Source organism: Oncorhynchus kisutch, linkage group LG3, assembly GCF_002021735.2.
Source record: "Oncorhynchus kisutch isolate 150728-3 linkage group LG3, Okis_V2, whole genome shotgun sequence".
NCBI classification, from domain to species: domain Eukaryota; kingdom Metazoa; phylum Chordata; class Actinopteri; order Salmoniformes; family Salmonidae; genus Oncorhynchus; species Oncorhynchus kisutch.
The window spans coordinates 31,833,156-31,847,270 of NC_034176.2; the positions used below are offsets into that span (position 1 = coordinate 31,833,156).

The 14,115-nt window shown below is 41.1% G+C and overlaps 1 protein-coding gene across 3 annotated transcripts in view; it reads right to left on the reverse strand.

Moving 5' to 3' along the window:
* LOC109880628 (protein phosphatase Slingshot homolog 1) overlaps positions 1–14,115 on the reverse strand; it is a 70,756-nt gene that overhangs the window by 20,231 nt on the left and 36,410 nt on the right. For all 3 annotated transcript variants that reach the window (XM_020472825.2, XM_020472821.2, XM_031804314.1), the window contains one exon: positions 12,232–12,332. In XM_020472825.2, coding sequence (XP_020328414.1) covers positions 12,232–12,332 — 101 coding nt within the window. The remainder of the gene's footprint in view (positions 1–12,231; positions 12,333–14,115) is intronic.

The window sequence follows — 14,115 nt, forward strand, 5'->3', positions numbered from 1 at the left end:
AACTTGTTCTCAACTAGCCTACCTGGTTAAATAAAGGTGAGGGAATAAAAAATGTTTTTAAATTTAAAAAAAAACTCATATCCTTTTATACTAGGTCCTATGGTTTACCATATGGCTTTGCAAGACATTGAAGCTTTGAATAGACTCTCAGATAGATGACTAGGTTACAAAATAGATGAAAATAGATGACCCCAACTGTCAACTGGTTGATTGTTTGGTCATTAGGCTGTTGGTTGACCAAGATCGTTAAAATCGAGCAGTAACAAATATACAGTGTCTTCAAAAAGTATTCTGACCCCATGACTTTTTCAAAATGGTTGGGTTACAGCCTTATTCTAAAATGTATTAAAATATTATTTTACTCATCAATCTACACACAATAACCCACAATGACAAATATAAAAACATGTTTTTAGAAATAAAAACTGAAATATAACATTTACATAAGTATTCAGACCCTTTACTCAGTACTTTGTTGAAGCACCTTTGGCACCGCTTACAGGCTTGAGTCTTCTTGGGTATGACGCTACAAGCTTGGCACACCTGTATTTGGGGAATTCTTCTCTGCATACCCTCTCAAGCTCTGTCAGTTTGGATGGGGAGCGTCGCTGCACAGCTATTTTCAGGTCTCTCCAGAGATGTTCGATCAAGTTCAAGTCTGGGCTCTGGCTGGGCCACTCAAGGACATTCAGAGACTTGTCCCGAAGCCACCACAGTGTTGTCTTGGCTGTGTGCTTAGGGTCGTGGTCATGTTGGAAGGTGAACCTTCACCCCAATCTGAGGTACTGAGTGCTCTGGAACAGATTTTCATCAAGGATCCCTCTGTACTTTGCTCTGTTCATCTTTGTCTCAATCCTGACTAGTCTCCCAGTCCCTGCCGCTGAAAAACATCCCCGCAGCATTTAAAAATGATGGAGGACACTGTGTTCTTGGGGACCTTCAATGCTGCAGACATTTTTTGGTACCCTTCCCCAGATCTGTGCCTCAACACAATACTGGCTTGGTTTTTGCTCTGACATGCACTGTCAACTGTGGGACCTTATATAGACAGGTGTGTGCCTTTCCAAATCATGTCCAAATCAATTGAATTTAACACAGGTGGACTACAATCAAGTTGTAGAAACATCAAGGATGAGGTTTGTATAAGTTTCCTTAAGATAGAATTTTGATTAACCACATGACAATGATTTTGAGATATGACATTATTATAAATTAAATTAAACTGTTTCATGAAAATATGCATACGAAAACCATAACTGGCACGCAGATCGGTAGAAATGGTAAGATAAATTGGCATTCAACATGAGAAAGGTTGCAGATTCCTTGTTCCTATTACCAGCAACTTCAGGAGAGTAATGGCAAAATCTGCTAAAGCCAGCAGGAGCGGGAAGAGGATAGATGGGTCAGGTGGCGCCCTCTTGAGACATTTGTCTTAACATATCAAACCGTAAGCTTAAAGCATCAGACAAACTCAATGTTTACTAACGACATGCCACTGACTGAGTAAAGCCAGAGTGTCTATGTATGTGGATGACTCAACACTATAAACATCAGCTACTACAGCGACTGAAATGACTGCAACACTCAACAAAGAGCTGCAGTTAGTTTCAGAGTGGGTGGCAAGGAATAAGTTTGCCCTAAATATTTCTACAACTAAAGGCATTGTATTTGGAACCAAACCCTAAAGATCAACCAAATCATGTGGAAATTGAGCAAGTTGAGATGACTAAACTGCTTGGAGTAACCCTAGATTGTAAACTGTCATGGTCAAAACATATTGACGCAGTAGCAGCAAAGATGGGGAGAAGTTTGTCTATAATTAAGCAATGCTCTGCCTTCTTAACAACACTATCAAAAAAGGACTTAGGAAAATTGTAATTGGCTCAGAACAGGGCAGCACGGCTGGCCCTTGGATGCACACAGAGAGCTAATATTGATAATTAATAATATTAATAATATAATATAGGTTGCCGACTCCACCCCCGCGCCTTATATGGACTTCCTACCCCAACGAGGCTGTAGGTCGTTAAGCCAGGGAGTGCTTGGGAATAAAAGAGGAAGCAACCTGTCCAAAGGGGTAGAGGAGCGAACCAAGAGAGGTATAGAGAGAGAGAGAGAGAGGTATAGAGAGAGGTATAGCGAGAGAGAGGTAGAGAGAGAGGGGTATATATATAGAGAGAGAGAGGTATATATATAGAGAGAGGTATATATATAGAGAGAGGTATATATAGAGAGAGAGAGGTATATATATATATAGAGAGAGAGGTATATAGAGAGAGAGAGGTATATATATAGAGAGAGAGGTATATATATATAGAGAGAGGTATATATATATATATATATATATATATATATATATATATATATATATATATATAGAGAGAGAGAGAGAGAGAGAGGTATAGAGAGAGGTATAGAGAGAGAGAGAGAGAGAGAGGTATATATAGAGAGAGAGGTATAGAGAGAGAGAGAGAGAGAGAGGTGTATATATATAGAGAGAGGTATAGAGAGAGAGAGGTATATAAAGAGAGGTATATATATAGAGAGAGAGAGGTATATATATAGAGAGAGGTATATATATATATAGAGAGAGAGGTATATATATATATAGAGAGAGAGATATATATATAGAGAGAGAGAGAGATATATATATAGAGAGAGAGAGGTATATAGAGAGAGAGAGGTATATAGAGAGAGAAAGAGGTATATATATAGAGAGAGAGGTATATATATAGAGGTATATATATATAGAGAGAGGTATATATATAGAGGTATATATATATATAGAGATAGAGGTATATATATAGAGATAGAGGTATATATATATAGAGAGAGAGGTAGTATATAGAGAGAGAGGTATATATATAGAGGTATATATATATATAGAGATAGAGGTATATATATATAGAGATAGAGGTATATATATAGAGAGAGAGGTATATATATAGAGAGAGAGGTATATATATAGAGAGAGAGATATATATATAGAGAGAGAGAGATATATATATAGAGAGAGAGAGGTATATAGAGAGAGAGAGGTATATAGAGAGAGAGAGGTATATAGAGAGAGAAAGAGGTATATATATAGAGAGAGGTATATATATAGAGAGAGAGGTATATATATAGAGGTATATATATATATATAGAGAGAGAGGTATATATATATAGAGATAGAGGTATATATATAAGAGAGAGAGGTATATATATAGAGAGAGAGGTATATATATAGAGAGAGAGGTATATATATAGAGAGGAGAAGGTATATAGAGAGAGAGGTATATATATAGAGAGAGAGGTATATATATATAGAGAGAGAGGTATATATAGAGAGAGAGGGTATATATATAGAGAGAGAGGTATATATATAGAGAGAGAGAGGTATATATATAGAGAGAGAGAGGTATATATATAGAGAGAGAGGTATATATATATAGAGAGAGAGGTATATATATAGAGAGAGAGGTATATATATAGAGAGAGAGGTATATATATAGAGAGAGAGAGGTATATATATAGAGAGAGAGGTATATATATATATAGAGAGAGAGGTATATATATAGAGAGAGAGGTATATATATAGAGAGAGAGAGGTATAGAGAGAGAGAGAGTATATATATAGAGAGAGAGGTATAGAGAGAGAGGTATATATATAGAGAGAGGTATAGAGAGAGAGGTATAGATAAGAGAGGTATAGAGAGAGAAGGTATAGAGAGAGGTATAGAGAGGTATAGAGAGGTAGAGAGAGAGGTATAGAGAGGTATAGAGAGAGGTGTAGAGAGAGAGAGGTATAGAGAGAGGTATACCTCTCTCTCTATACCTTTCTCTCTCTCTATACCTCTCTCTCTATACCTCTCTGGCTCTCAAGAGAAGACAGGCTATGTGCTCACTGCCCACAAAATGAGGTGGAAACTGAGCTGCGCTTCCTAACCTCCTGCCCAATGTATGACCATATTAGAGAGACATATTTCCCTCAGATTACACAGATCCACAAAGAATTTGAAAACAAATCCAATTGTGATAAACTCCCATATCTACTGGGTGAAATTCCACAGTGTGCCATCACAGCAGCAAGATTTGTGACCTGTTGCCACGAGAAAAGGGCAACCAGTGAAGAACAAACACCATTGTAAATACAACCCATATTTATGCTTATTTATTTTATCTTGTGTCCTTTAAACCATTTGTACATTGTTAAAACACTGTATATATATAATATGACATTTGTAATGTCTTTATTGTTTTGAAACTTCTGGATGTGTAATGTTTACTGTTAATTTTTGTTTATTTCACTTTATATATTATCTACCTCACTTGCTTTGGCAATGTTAACACATGTTTCCCATGCCAATAAAGCCCAAGAATTTAATTTAATTGAATTGAATTGAATTGAATTGAATTGAAAGAGAAAGAGAAAGAGAGAGAGAGAGAGAGAGAGAGAGAGAGAGAGAGAGAGAGAGAGAGAGAGAGAGAGAGAGAGAGAGAGAGAGAGAGGTATATATATAGAGAGAGAGGTATATATATATAGAGAGAGAGGTATATAGAGAGAGAGAGAGAGGTAGAGAGAGGTGTATAGAGAGAGAGAGAGGGGTATATATAGAGAGAGGTATAGAGAGAGAGAGAAAGAGGTATAGAGAGAGAGAGAGAGAGAGGTATAGAGAGAGAGAGAGGTATATAGAGAGAGATAGGTATATAGAGAGAGAGGTATATAGAGAGAGAGGTATATAGAGAGAGGTATAGAGAGAGAGAGGTATAGAGAGAGAGAGGTATAGAGAGAGAGAGAGAGGTATAGAGAGAGAGAGGTATATAGAGAGAGGTATATATAGAGAGAGGTATATAGAGAGGTATATAGAGAGAGAGGTATATAGAGAGAGGTATATAGAGAGAGAGATATATAGAGAGAGAGAGGTATAGAGAGAGAGAGGTATAGAGAGAGAGAGGTATAGAGAGAGAGAGAGAGAGAGAGAGAGAGAGAGAGAGAGAGAGGTATATATATAGAGAGAGGTATATATATATAGAGAGAGAGGTATATAGAGAGAGAGAGAGAGGTAGAGAGAGGTGTATAGAGAGAGAGAGAGGGGTATATATAGAGAGAGGTATAGAGAGAGAGAGAAAGAGGTATAGAGAGAGAGAGAGAGAGAGAGGTATAGAGAGAGAGAGGTATATAGAGAGAGATAGGTATATAGAGAGAGAGGTATATAGAGAGAGAGGTATATAGAGAGAGGTATAGAGAGAGAGAGGTATAGAGAGAGAGAGAGGTATAGAGAGAGAGAGAGAGGTATAGAGAGAGAGAGGTATATAGAGAGAGGTATATAGAGAGAGGTATATAGAGAGAGAGGTATATAGAGAGAGAGGTATATAGAGAGAGAGTATATAGAGAGAGGTATATAGAGAGAAGAGGTATAGAGAGAGAGAGGTATAGAGAGAGAGAGGTATAGAAGAGAGAGGTAGAGAGAGAGAGGTATAGAGAGAGAGGTATAGAGAGAGAGGTATAGAAGAGAGATGAGGGGTATAGAGAGAGAGAGGTATAAGAGGGAGAGAGAGAGGTATAGAGAGAGAGAGGTATATAGAGAGAGATAGGTATATAGAGAGAGAGGTATATATAGAGAGAGAGGTATATAGAGAGAGGTATAGAGAGAGAGAGGTATAGAGGAGAGAGAGGTATAGAGAGAGAGGAGGTATAGAGAGAGAGAGAGGTATAGAGAGAGAGGTATATTAGAGAGGTATATAGAGAGAGAGGTATATAGAGAGAGAGGTATATAGAGAGAGGTATATAGAGAGAGAGGTATATAGAGAGAGAGAGTATAGAGAGAGAGAGGTATAGAGAGAGAGAGGTATAGAGAGAGAGAGGTATAGAGAGAGGTATAGAGAGAGAGTATAGAGAGAGAGGTATAGAGAGAGAGAGAGAGGGGTATAGAGAGAGAGAGGTATATAGAGGGAGAGAGAGAGGTATAGAGAGGGAGAGAGGTATAGAGAGAGAGAGGTAGAGAGAGAGAGAGAGAGGTAGAGAGAGGTATAGAGAGAGAGAGGGGGTATATAGAGGGAGAGAGAGAGGTATAGAGAGGGAGAGAGGTATAGAGAGAGGTAGAGAGAGAGAGAGAGAGAGAGAGAGGTAGAGAGAGGTATAGAGAGAGAGAGGGGTATATAGAGGGAGAGAGAGAGGTATATAGAGGGAGAGAGAGGTATAGAGAGGGAGAGAGGTATAGAGAGAGAGGTATATATAGAGAGAGGTATATAGAGAGAGGGGTATATATAGAGAGAGAGGTATAGAGAGAGAGAGGTATAGAGAGAGAGAGGTATATAGAGAGAGATAGGTATATTGAGAGAGGTATATATAGAGAGAGGTATATAGAGAGAGAGGTATATAGAGAGAGAGAGGTATAGAGAGAGAGAGAGAGAGAGGTATAGAGAGAGAGAGGTATAGAGAGAGAGAGAGAGAGAGAGGTATAGAGAGAGAGAGGTATATAGAGAGAGAGGTATATATAGAGAGAGGTATATAGAGAGAGAGAGGTATATAGAGAGAGAGGGTATAGAGAGAGAGAGAGGTATAGAGAGAGAGAGGTATAGAGAGAGAGAGGTATAGAGAGAGAGGTATAGAGAGAGAGGTATAGAGAGAGAGAGAGAGGGGTATAGAGAGAGAGAGGTATATAGAGGGAGAGAGAGAGGTATAGAGAGGGAGAGAGGTATAGAGAGAGAGAGGTAGAGAGAGAGAGAGGTAGAGAGAGAGAGAGAGAGAGAGAGAGGTAGAGAGAGAGGTAGAGAGAGGTATAGATAGAGAGAGGTATAGAGAGAGAGAGGGGTATATAGAGGGAGAGAGAGAGGTATAGAGAGGGAGAGAGGTATAGAGAGAGAGAGGTAGAGAGAGAGAGAGAGAGAGAGAGAGGTAGAGAGAGGTATAGAGAGAGAGAGGGGTATATAGAGGGAGAGAGAGAGGTATATAGAGGGAGAGAGAGGTATAGAGAGGGAGAGAGGTATAGAGAGAGAGAGGTATAGAGAGAGAGAGGTAGAGAGAGAGAGCGAGAGAGAGATATCTGTGTGATTACCCGTTGTGACCTGGACTGTCGGACTACCTCCCTTGTGTACCAGACCAGATTGGCTGACAACCCGAGTGTGAGGACTACCCCTGGAAAATGGAACAGACAATGTTCACAGCTTGTGGACTGTGAGGTGACTGGTGAATTCCCATGTACAAAAACTCCTAATAAACTTCCCATTTGCATTCTAATTGTGCTACTGGTGCCTGTTTTGTTATTGAACTTGCTGTAGCCTGCTACAATACGCATGTCAATCTTTCCTGGCTGAAAGGGAATGAGAGACTGACTTCATCACTACTTTTATTTACGAGAGGCATTGACATGTTGAATGCACCGAGCTGTCTGTCTAAACTACTGGCACACAGCTTAGACACCCATGCATACCCCACAAGAGGTCTCTTCACAGTCCAAGTCCAGAACAGACTATGGGAGGCACACAGTACTACATGGAGCTCTATTCTACATCAAGTAACTGACGCAAGCAGTAGAATTTGATTTTTTTTTATATAAAAAAAACACAGCTGGAACAGCTGGGACTGTGATGCAACACATGCATACACACAAACACAATAACATACACACTATACATACACATGGATTTAGTACTGTAGATATGTGGTAGTGGTGGAGTAGGGGCCAGAGGGCACACAGTGTGTTGTGAAATCTGTGAATGTATTGTAATTTTTTTTTAATTGTAGAAACTACCTTAATTTTGCTGGACCCCAGGAAGAGTAGCTGCTGCTTTTGGCATATATATACAGTACCAGTCAAAAGTTTGGACACACCTACTCATTCAAGAAATTCTTTATTTTTACTATTTTCTACATTGTAGAATAATAGTGAAGACAAAACAATGAAATCATTTTGTAAACAAAAAAGTTAAACAAATCAAAATATATTTTCTATTTGAGATTCTTCAAAGTAGACACACTTTGCCTTGGTGACAGCTTGGCACACTCTTGGCATTCTCTCAACCAGCTTCATAAGGTAGTCAGTCACCTGGAACGCATTTCAGTTAACAGGTGTGCCTTGTTAAAAGTTCATTTGTGGAATGTCTTTCCTTCTTAATGCGTTTGAGCCAATCAGTTGTGTTATAACACGGTAGTTGTGGTATACAGAAGATAGCCCCCATATTATGGCAAAAACAGCTCAAATAAGCAAAGAGAAACGACAGTCCATCATTACTTTAAGACATGAAGGTCAGTCAATGCGGAAAATGTCAAGAACTTTGAAAGTTTCTCCAAGTGCAGTCGCAAAAACCATCAAGCGCTATCATCAAATTGGCTCTCATGAGGACAACCACAGGAAAGGAAGACCCAGAGTTACCTCTGCTGCAGAGGATAAGTTCATTAGAGTTAACTGCACCTCAGATTGCAGCCCAAATAAATGCTTCACAGAGTGCAAGTAACATACACATCTCAACATCAACTCGTCAGTAGAGGATGCCTGGATATTTTTTTTAAATGCCTTCCTAACCATCTTAAATAAACATGCCCCATTTAAGAAATTTAGAACCAGGAACAGATATAGCCCTTGGTTCTCCCCAGACCTGACTGCCCTTAACCAACACAAAAACATCCTATGGCGTTCTGCATTAGCATCGAACAGCCCCCGTGATATGCAGCTGTTCAGGGAAGCTAGAAATCATTATACACAGGCAGTTAGAAAAGCCAAGGCTAGCTTTTTCAAGCAGAAATTTGCTTCCTGCAACACTAACTCAAAAAAGTTCTGGGACACTGTAAAGTCCATGGAGAATAAGAACACCTCCTCCCAGCTGCCCACTGCACTGAAGATAGGAAACACTGTCACCACTGATAAATCCACCATAATTGAGAATTTCAATAAGCATTTTTCTACGGCTGGCCATGCTTTCCACCTGGCTACTCCTACCCCGGACAACAGCACTGCACCCCCAACAGCAACTCGCCCAAGCCTTCCCCATTTCTCCTTCTCCCAAATCCATTCAGCTGATGTTCTGAAAGAGCTGCAAAATCTGGACCCCTACAAATCAGCCGGGCTAGACAATCTGGACCCTTTCTTTCTAAAATTATCTGCCGAAATTGTTGCCACCCCTATTACTAGCCTGTTCAACCTCTCTTTCGTGTCGTCTGAGATTCCCAAAGATTGGAAAGCAGCTGCGGTCATCCCCCTCTTCAAAGGGGGGGACACTCTTGACCCAAACTGCTACAGACCTATATCTATCCTACCGTGCCTTTCTAAGGTCTTCGAAAGCCAAGTCAACAAACAGATTACCGACCATTTCGAATCTCACCATACCTTCTCTGCTATGCAATCCGGTTTCAGAGCTGGTCATGGGTGCACCTCAGCCACGCTCAAGGTCCTAAACGATATCTTAACCGCCATCGATAAGAAACATTACTGTGCAGCCGTATTCATTGATCTGGCCAAGGCTTTCGACTCTGTCAATCACCATATCCTCATCGGCAGACTCGACAGCCTTGGTTTGTCAAATGATTGCCTCGCCTGGTTCACCAACTACTTCTCTGATAGAGTTCAGTGTGTCAAATCGGAGGGTCTGCTGTCCGGACCTCTGGCAGTCTCTATGGGGGTGCCACAGGGTTCAATTCTTGGACCGACTCTCTTCTCTGTATACATCAATGAGGTCGCTCTTGCTGCTGGTGAGTCCCTGATCCACCTCTACGCAGACGACACCATTCTGTATACTTCCGGCCCTTCTTTGGACACTGTGTTAACAACCCTCCAGGCAAGCTTCAATGCCATACAACTCTCCTTCCGTGGCCTCCAATTGCTCTTAAATACAAGTAAAACTAAATGCATGCTCTTCAACCGATCGCTACCTGCACCTACCCGCCTGTCCAACATCACTACTCTGGACGGCTCTGACTTAGAATACGTGGACAACTACAAATACTTAGGTGTCTGGTTAGACTGTAAACTCTCCTTCCAGACCCATATCAAACATCTCCAATCCAAAGTTAAATCTAGAATTGGCTTCCTATTTCGCAACAAAGCATCCTTCACTCATGCTGCCAAACATACCCTTGTAAAACTGACCATCCTACCAATCCTCGACTTTGGCGATGTCATCTACAAAATAGCCTCCAATACCCTACTCAACAAATTGGATGCAGTCTATCACAGTGCAATCCGTTTTATCACCAAAGCCCCATATACTACCCACCATTGCGACCTGTACGCTCTCGTTGGCTGGCCCTCGCTTCATACTCGTCGCCAAACCCACTGGCTCCATGTCATCTACAAGACCCTGCTAGGTAAAGTCCCCCCTTATCTCAGCTCGCTGGTCACCATAGCATCTCCCACCTGTAGCACACGCTCCAGCAGGTATATCTCTCTAGTCACCCCCAAAACCAATTCTTTCTTTGGCCGCCTCTCCTTCCAGTTCTCTGCTGCCAATGACTGGAACGAACTACAAAAATCTCTGAAACTGGAAACACATATCTCCCTCACTAGCTTTAAGCACCAACTGTCAGAGCAGCTCACAGATTACTGCACCTGTACATAGCCCACCTATAATTTAGCCCAAACAACTACCTCTTTCCCAACTGTATTTAATTTTAATTTATTTATTTATTTTGCTCCTTTGCACCCCATTATTTTTTATTTCTACTTTGCACATTCTTCCATTGCAAAACTACCATTCCAGTATTTTACTTGCTATATTGTATTTACTTTGCCATCATGGCCTTTTTTGCCTTTACCTCCCTTCTCACCTCATTTGCTCACATTGTATATAGACTTGTTTATACTGCATTATTGACTGTATGTTTGTTTTTACTCCATGTGTAACTCTGTGTCGTTTTATCTGTCGAACTGCTTTGCTTTATCTTGGCCAGGTCGCAATTGTAAATGAGAACTTGTTCTCAACTTGCCTACCTGGTTAAATAAAGGTAAAATAAATAAATAAATAAATAAATAAACTGTTCAGAGGAGACTACGTGAATCAGGCCTTCATGGTCAAATTGCTGCAAAGAAACCACTACTAAAGGACACCAAGAAGCAGAGTTTTGCTTGGGCCATGAAACACGAGCAATGGACATTAGACACAGACGCAGAGTAGGTGAACAGATGATCTCTGCATGTGTGGTTCCCACCGTGAAGCACGGAGGAGGTGGTGTAATGGTGCTTTGCTGGTGCCACTGTTGGTGATTTATTTCAAACTCAAGGTACACTTAACCAGCATGGCTACCACAGCATTCTGCAGTGATACGCCATCCCATCTGGTTTGTGCTTAGTGGGACTATCATTTGTTTTTCAACAGGACAATGACCTAAAACATACATCAAGGCTGCTTCAGGGCTATTTGACCAAGGAGAGTGATGGAGTGCTGCATCAGATGACCTGGCCTCCACAATCACCAACCTCAACCCAATTGAGATGATTTGGGATGAGTTGGACCGCAGAGTGAAGGAAAAGCAGCCAACAAGTGCTCAGCATATGTAGGAACTCCTTCAAGACTGTTGGAAAACCATTCCTTATGACGCTGGTTGAGAGAAGGCCAAGAGTGTGCAAAGCTATTTTTTGAAGAATCTAACATCTAAAATGTATTTTGATTTAACACTTTTTTGGTTACTACATGATTCCATATGTGTTATTTCATATGTGTTATTTCATATTATTCTACAATGTAGAAAATAGTACAAATAAATAAAACCCTTGAATGAGTAGGTGTGTCCAAACTTTTGACTGCCACTGTATATAGCACATTTTTTACAAAACATAGGGTGTGGAAAACGACATGTTTAAAAATTGATTGGTCGAAAGAACAGATTACTTTTGTTGTTGTCGGGGACAGCACTACTGCCAAATCCTCAGTGTCCTGTTTTGATTGATGTGGAACAAAAGTAGGCCTACTAATGAGCACAACCAGCAGCCACACATACTGTAGGCCTACTTAACCACTAATCTGCCTAAGCTACACACGACACGTCTGGAACATGCTAATAATCAGCCGGACACTGTCCCTTCACCTCAACTCTGGGAGCACTCACTCATCTGATGTGCTTTCCAGGGCAGCATGGAGAGACACTCATCAGACAAAGCAACAAATAGGCTAACCAGACAAAACCATAACAACACTCTCTAAGATGGACAGGGTAATGAAGTTAATTAGTCTGAGTTTTGGGACCATTTACCCACTTTGCCTGGCAGCCCAAACTTCCATTGGGTCCTGTCCTTTGGTTGTGTGGTAGGTACTCACCTGCATGTTTGTGGTGGGGATGTGCTTTCTGGTCCTGAGGACTGCTGCCCTGCTGCAGGAAGAGGGCGGCACCCTTCACCATGAAGAAGCTCTCGCTCAGGCTGCAAAAGCACAACAGATGAAGAGAGCAGTTAGGATCTCTGGATTAGAGGTCCACCGATTAATCGGAATGGCCGATTAATTAGGGCCGATTTCGAGTTTTCATAACAATTGGAAATCTGTATTTCTGGGAGCCGATTTTTTCTACCTTTATTTAACTAGGCAAGTCAGTTAAGAACACATTCTTATTTTCAATGACGGCCTAGGAACGGTGGGTTAACTGCCTCGTTCAGGGGCAGAATGACAGATTTTCACCTTGTCAGTTCGGGGGATCCAATCTTGCAACCTTACAGTCAACTAGTCCAACGCAATAACGACCTGCCTCTCTCTCATTGCACTCGACAAGGAGACTGCCTATTACGCGAATGCAGTAAGTCAAGGTAAATTGCTAGCTAGCATTAAACGTATCTAATAAAAAAACAAATCAATCATAATCACTAGTTAACTACACATGGTTGATGATTATTACTAGATATTATCTAGCGTGTCCTGCGTTGCATATAATCTGACTGAGCATACAAGCATCTAAGTATCTGACTAAGCGGTGGTAGGCAGAAGCAGGCGCGTAAACATTCATTCAAACAGCACTTTCGTGCGTTTTGCCAGCAGCTCTTCGTTGTGCGTCAAGCATTGCGCTGTTTATGACTTCAAGCCTATCAACTCCCGAGATGAGGCTGGTGTAACCGAAGTGAAATGGCTAGCTAGTTAGCACGCGCTAATAGCGTTTCAAAAGTCACTCGCTCTAAGCCTTCTAGTAGTTGTTCCCCTTGCTCTGCATGGGTAACGCTGCTTCGATGGTGGCTGTTGTCGTTGTGTTGCTGGTTCGAGCCCAGGGAGGAGCGAGGAGAGGGACGGAAGCCTTACTGTTACACTGGCAATACTAAAGTGCCTATAAGAACATCTAATAGTCAAAGAATAATGAAATACAAGCAACAATCTGGGCAGACTGAGCCACATGGTCACTCACAGTTCAGCACTGTGCAAACTGTTCCAGTTCTGTAACAGAACCCTTACACCTTTTACAGCCCTATGTTAGAGGGAATGAAGATAAAGAGATTAGGTAAGTCATATTTGGGACCAGAGAGTGTTTAATATTTGGCTTCAGGTCAGGAGGCACAGACAGGCACTGAGATGAGGATAAATCTTGGGTGTTGGCTGCCACTATTTCTGCCGCTAAACCAAATAGGAAAAGTCCAGCTGTAAGACAGGTTTGAAAGGGAGCCGGAGCCTCAACCTACAGCAGCTATGAATCAAGCTTTGATCCTGAATGCTTATCTGGCCTTTTTCCCCTGCATAAGCTGCTGCATCCTGATGGAATCTGGCAGGTCTCTGCTGGCCCAGACAAATGCAAAACAGCTTGAATAATTAGCTGCAGTATTTTGTAATGCATTCCTCAGGGGCTACACACAGCATTTATATATGTCTCACCTGTCTCGGCTATATGTCAAACCTCTCGTTGACTTCCTAAGAAATCTGCAGGTGACAATTAATATAGAATGGTGAAAGACAAAGTGGGGCTGAAGCTGTTCTCCATGCCAGCTCCAATTAATCCTTTTCACTGTGCTTTCAGAATGAGTCTCTCTCCAGGCTCATAAATCCACCTGACAGAAGGGCGGAACACGTACCCTGTTTGTGCAGTCTAGCAAACCAGCATGTCATTGGAAAGTACAGGTGTGATGAGAGACAGGAACAAAAGAAACACCTAACAGGAAAACTAGACAACACCAAAGCCTAACTACTATTAAATGTCTAAACCAGTATTTCAGGTGAGACAATAAATGCCAT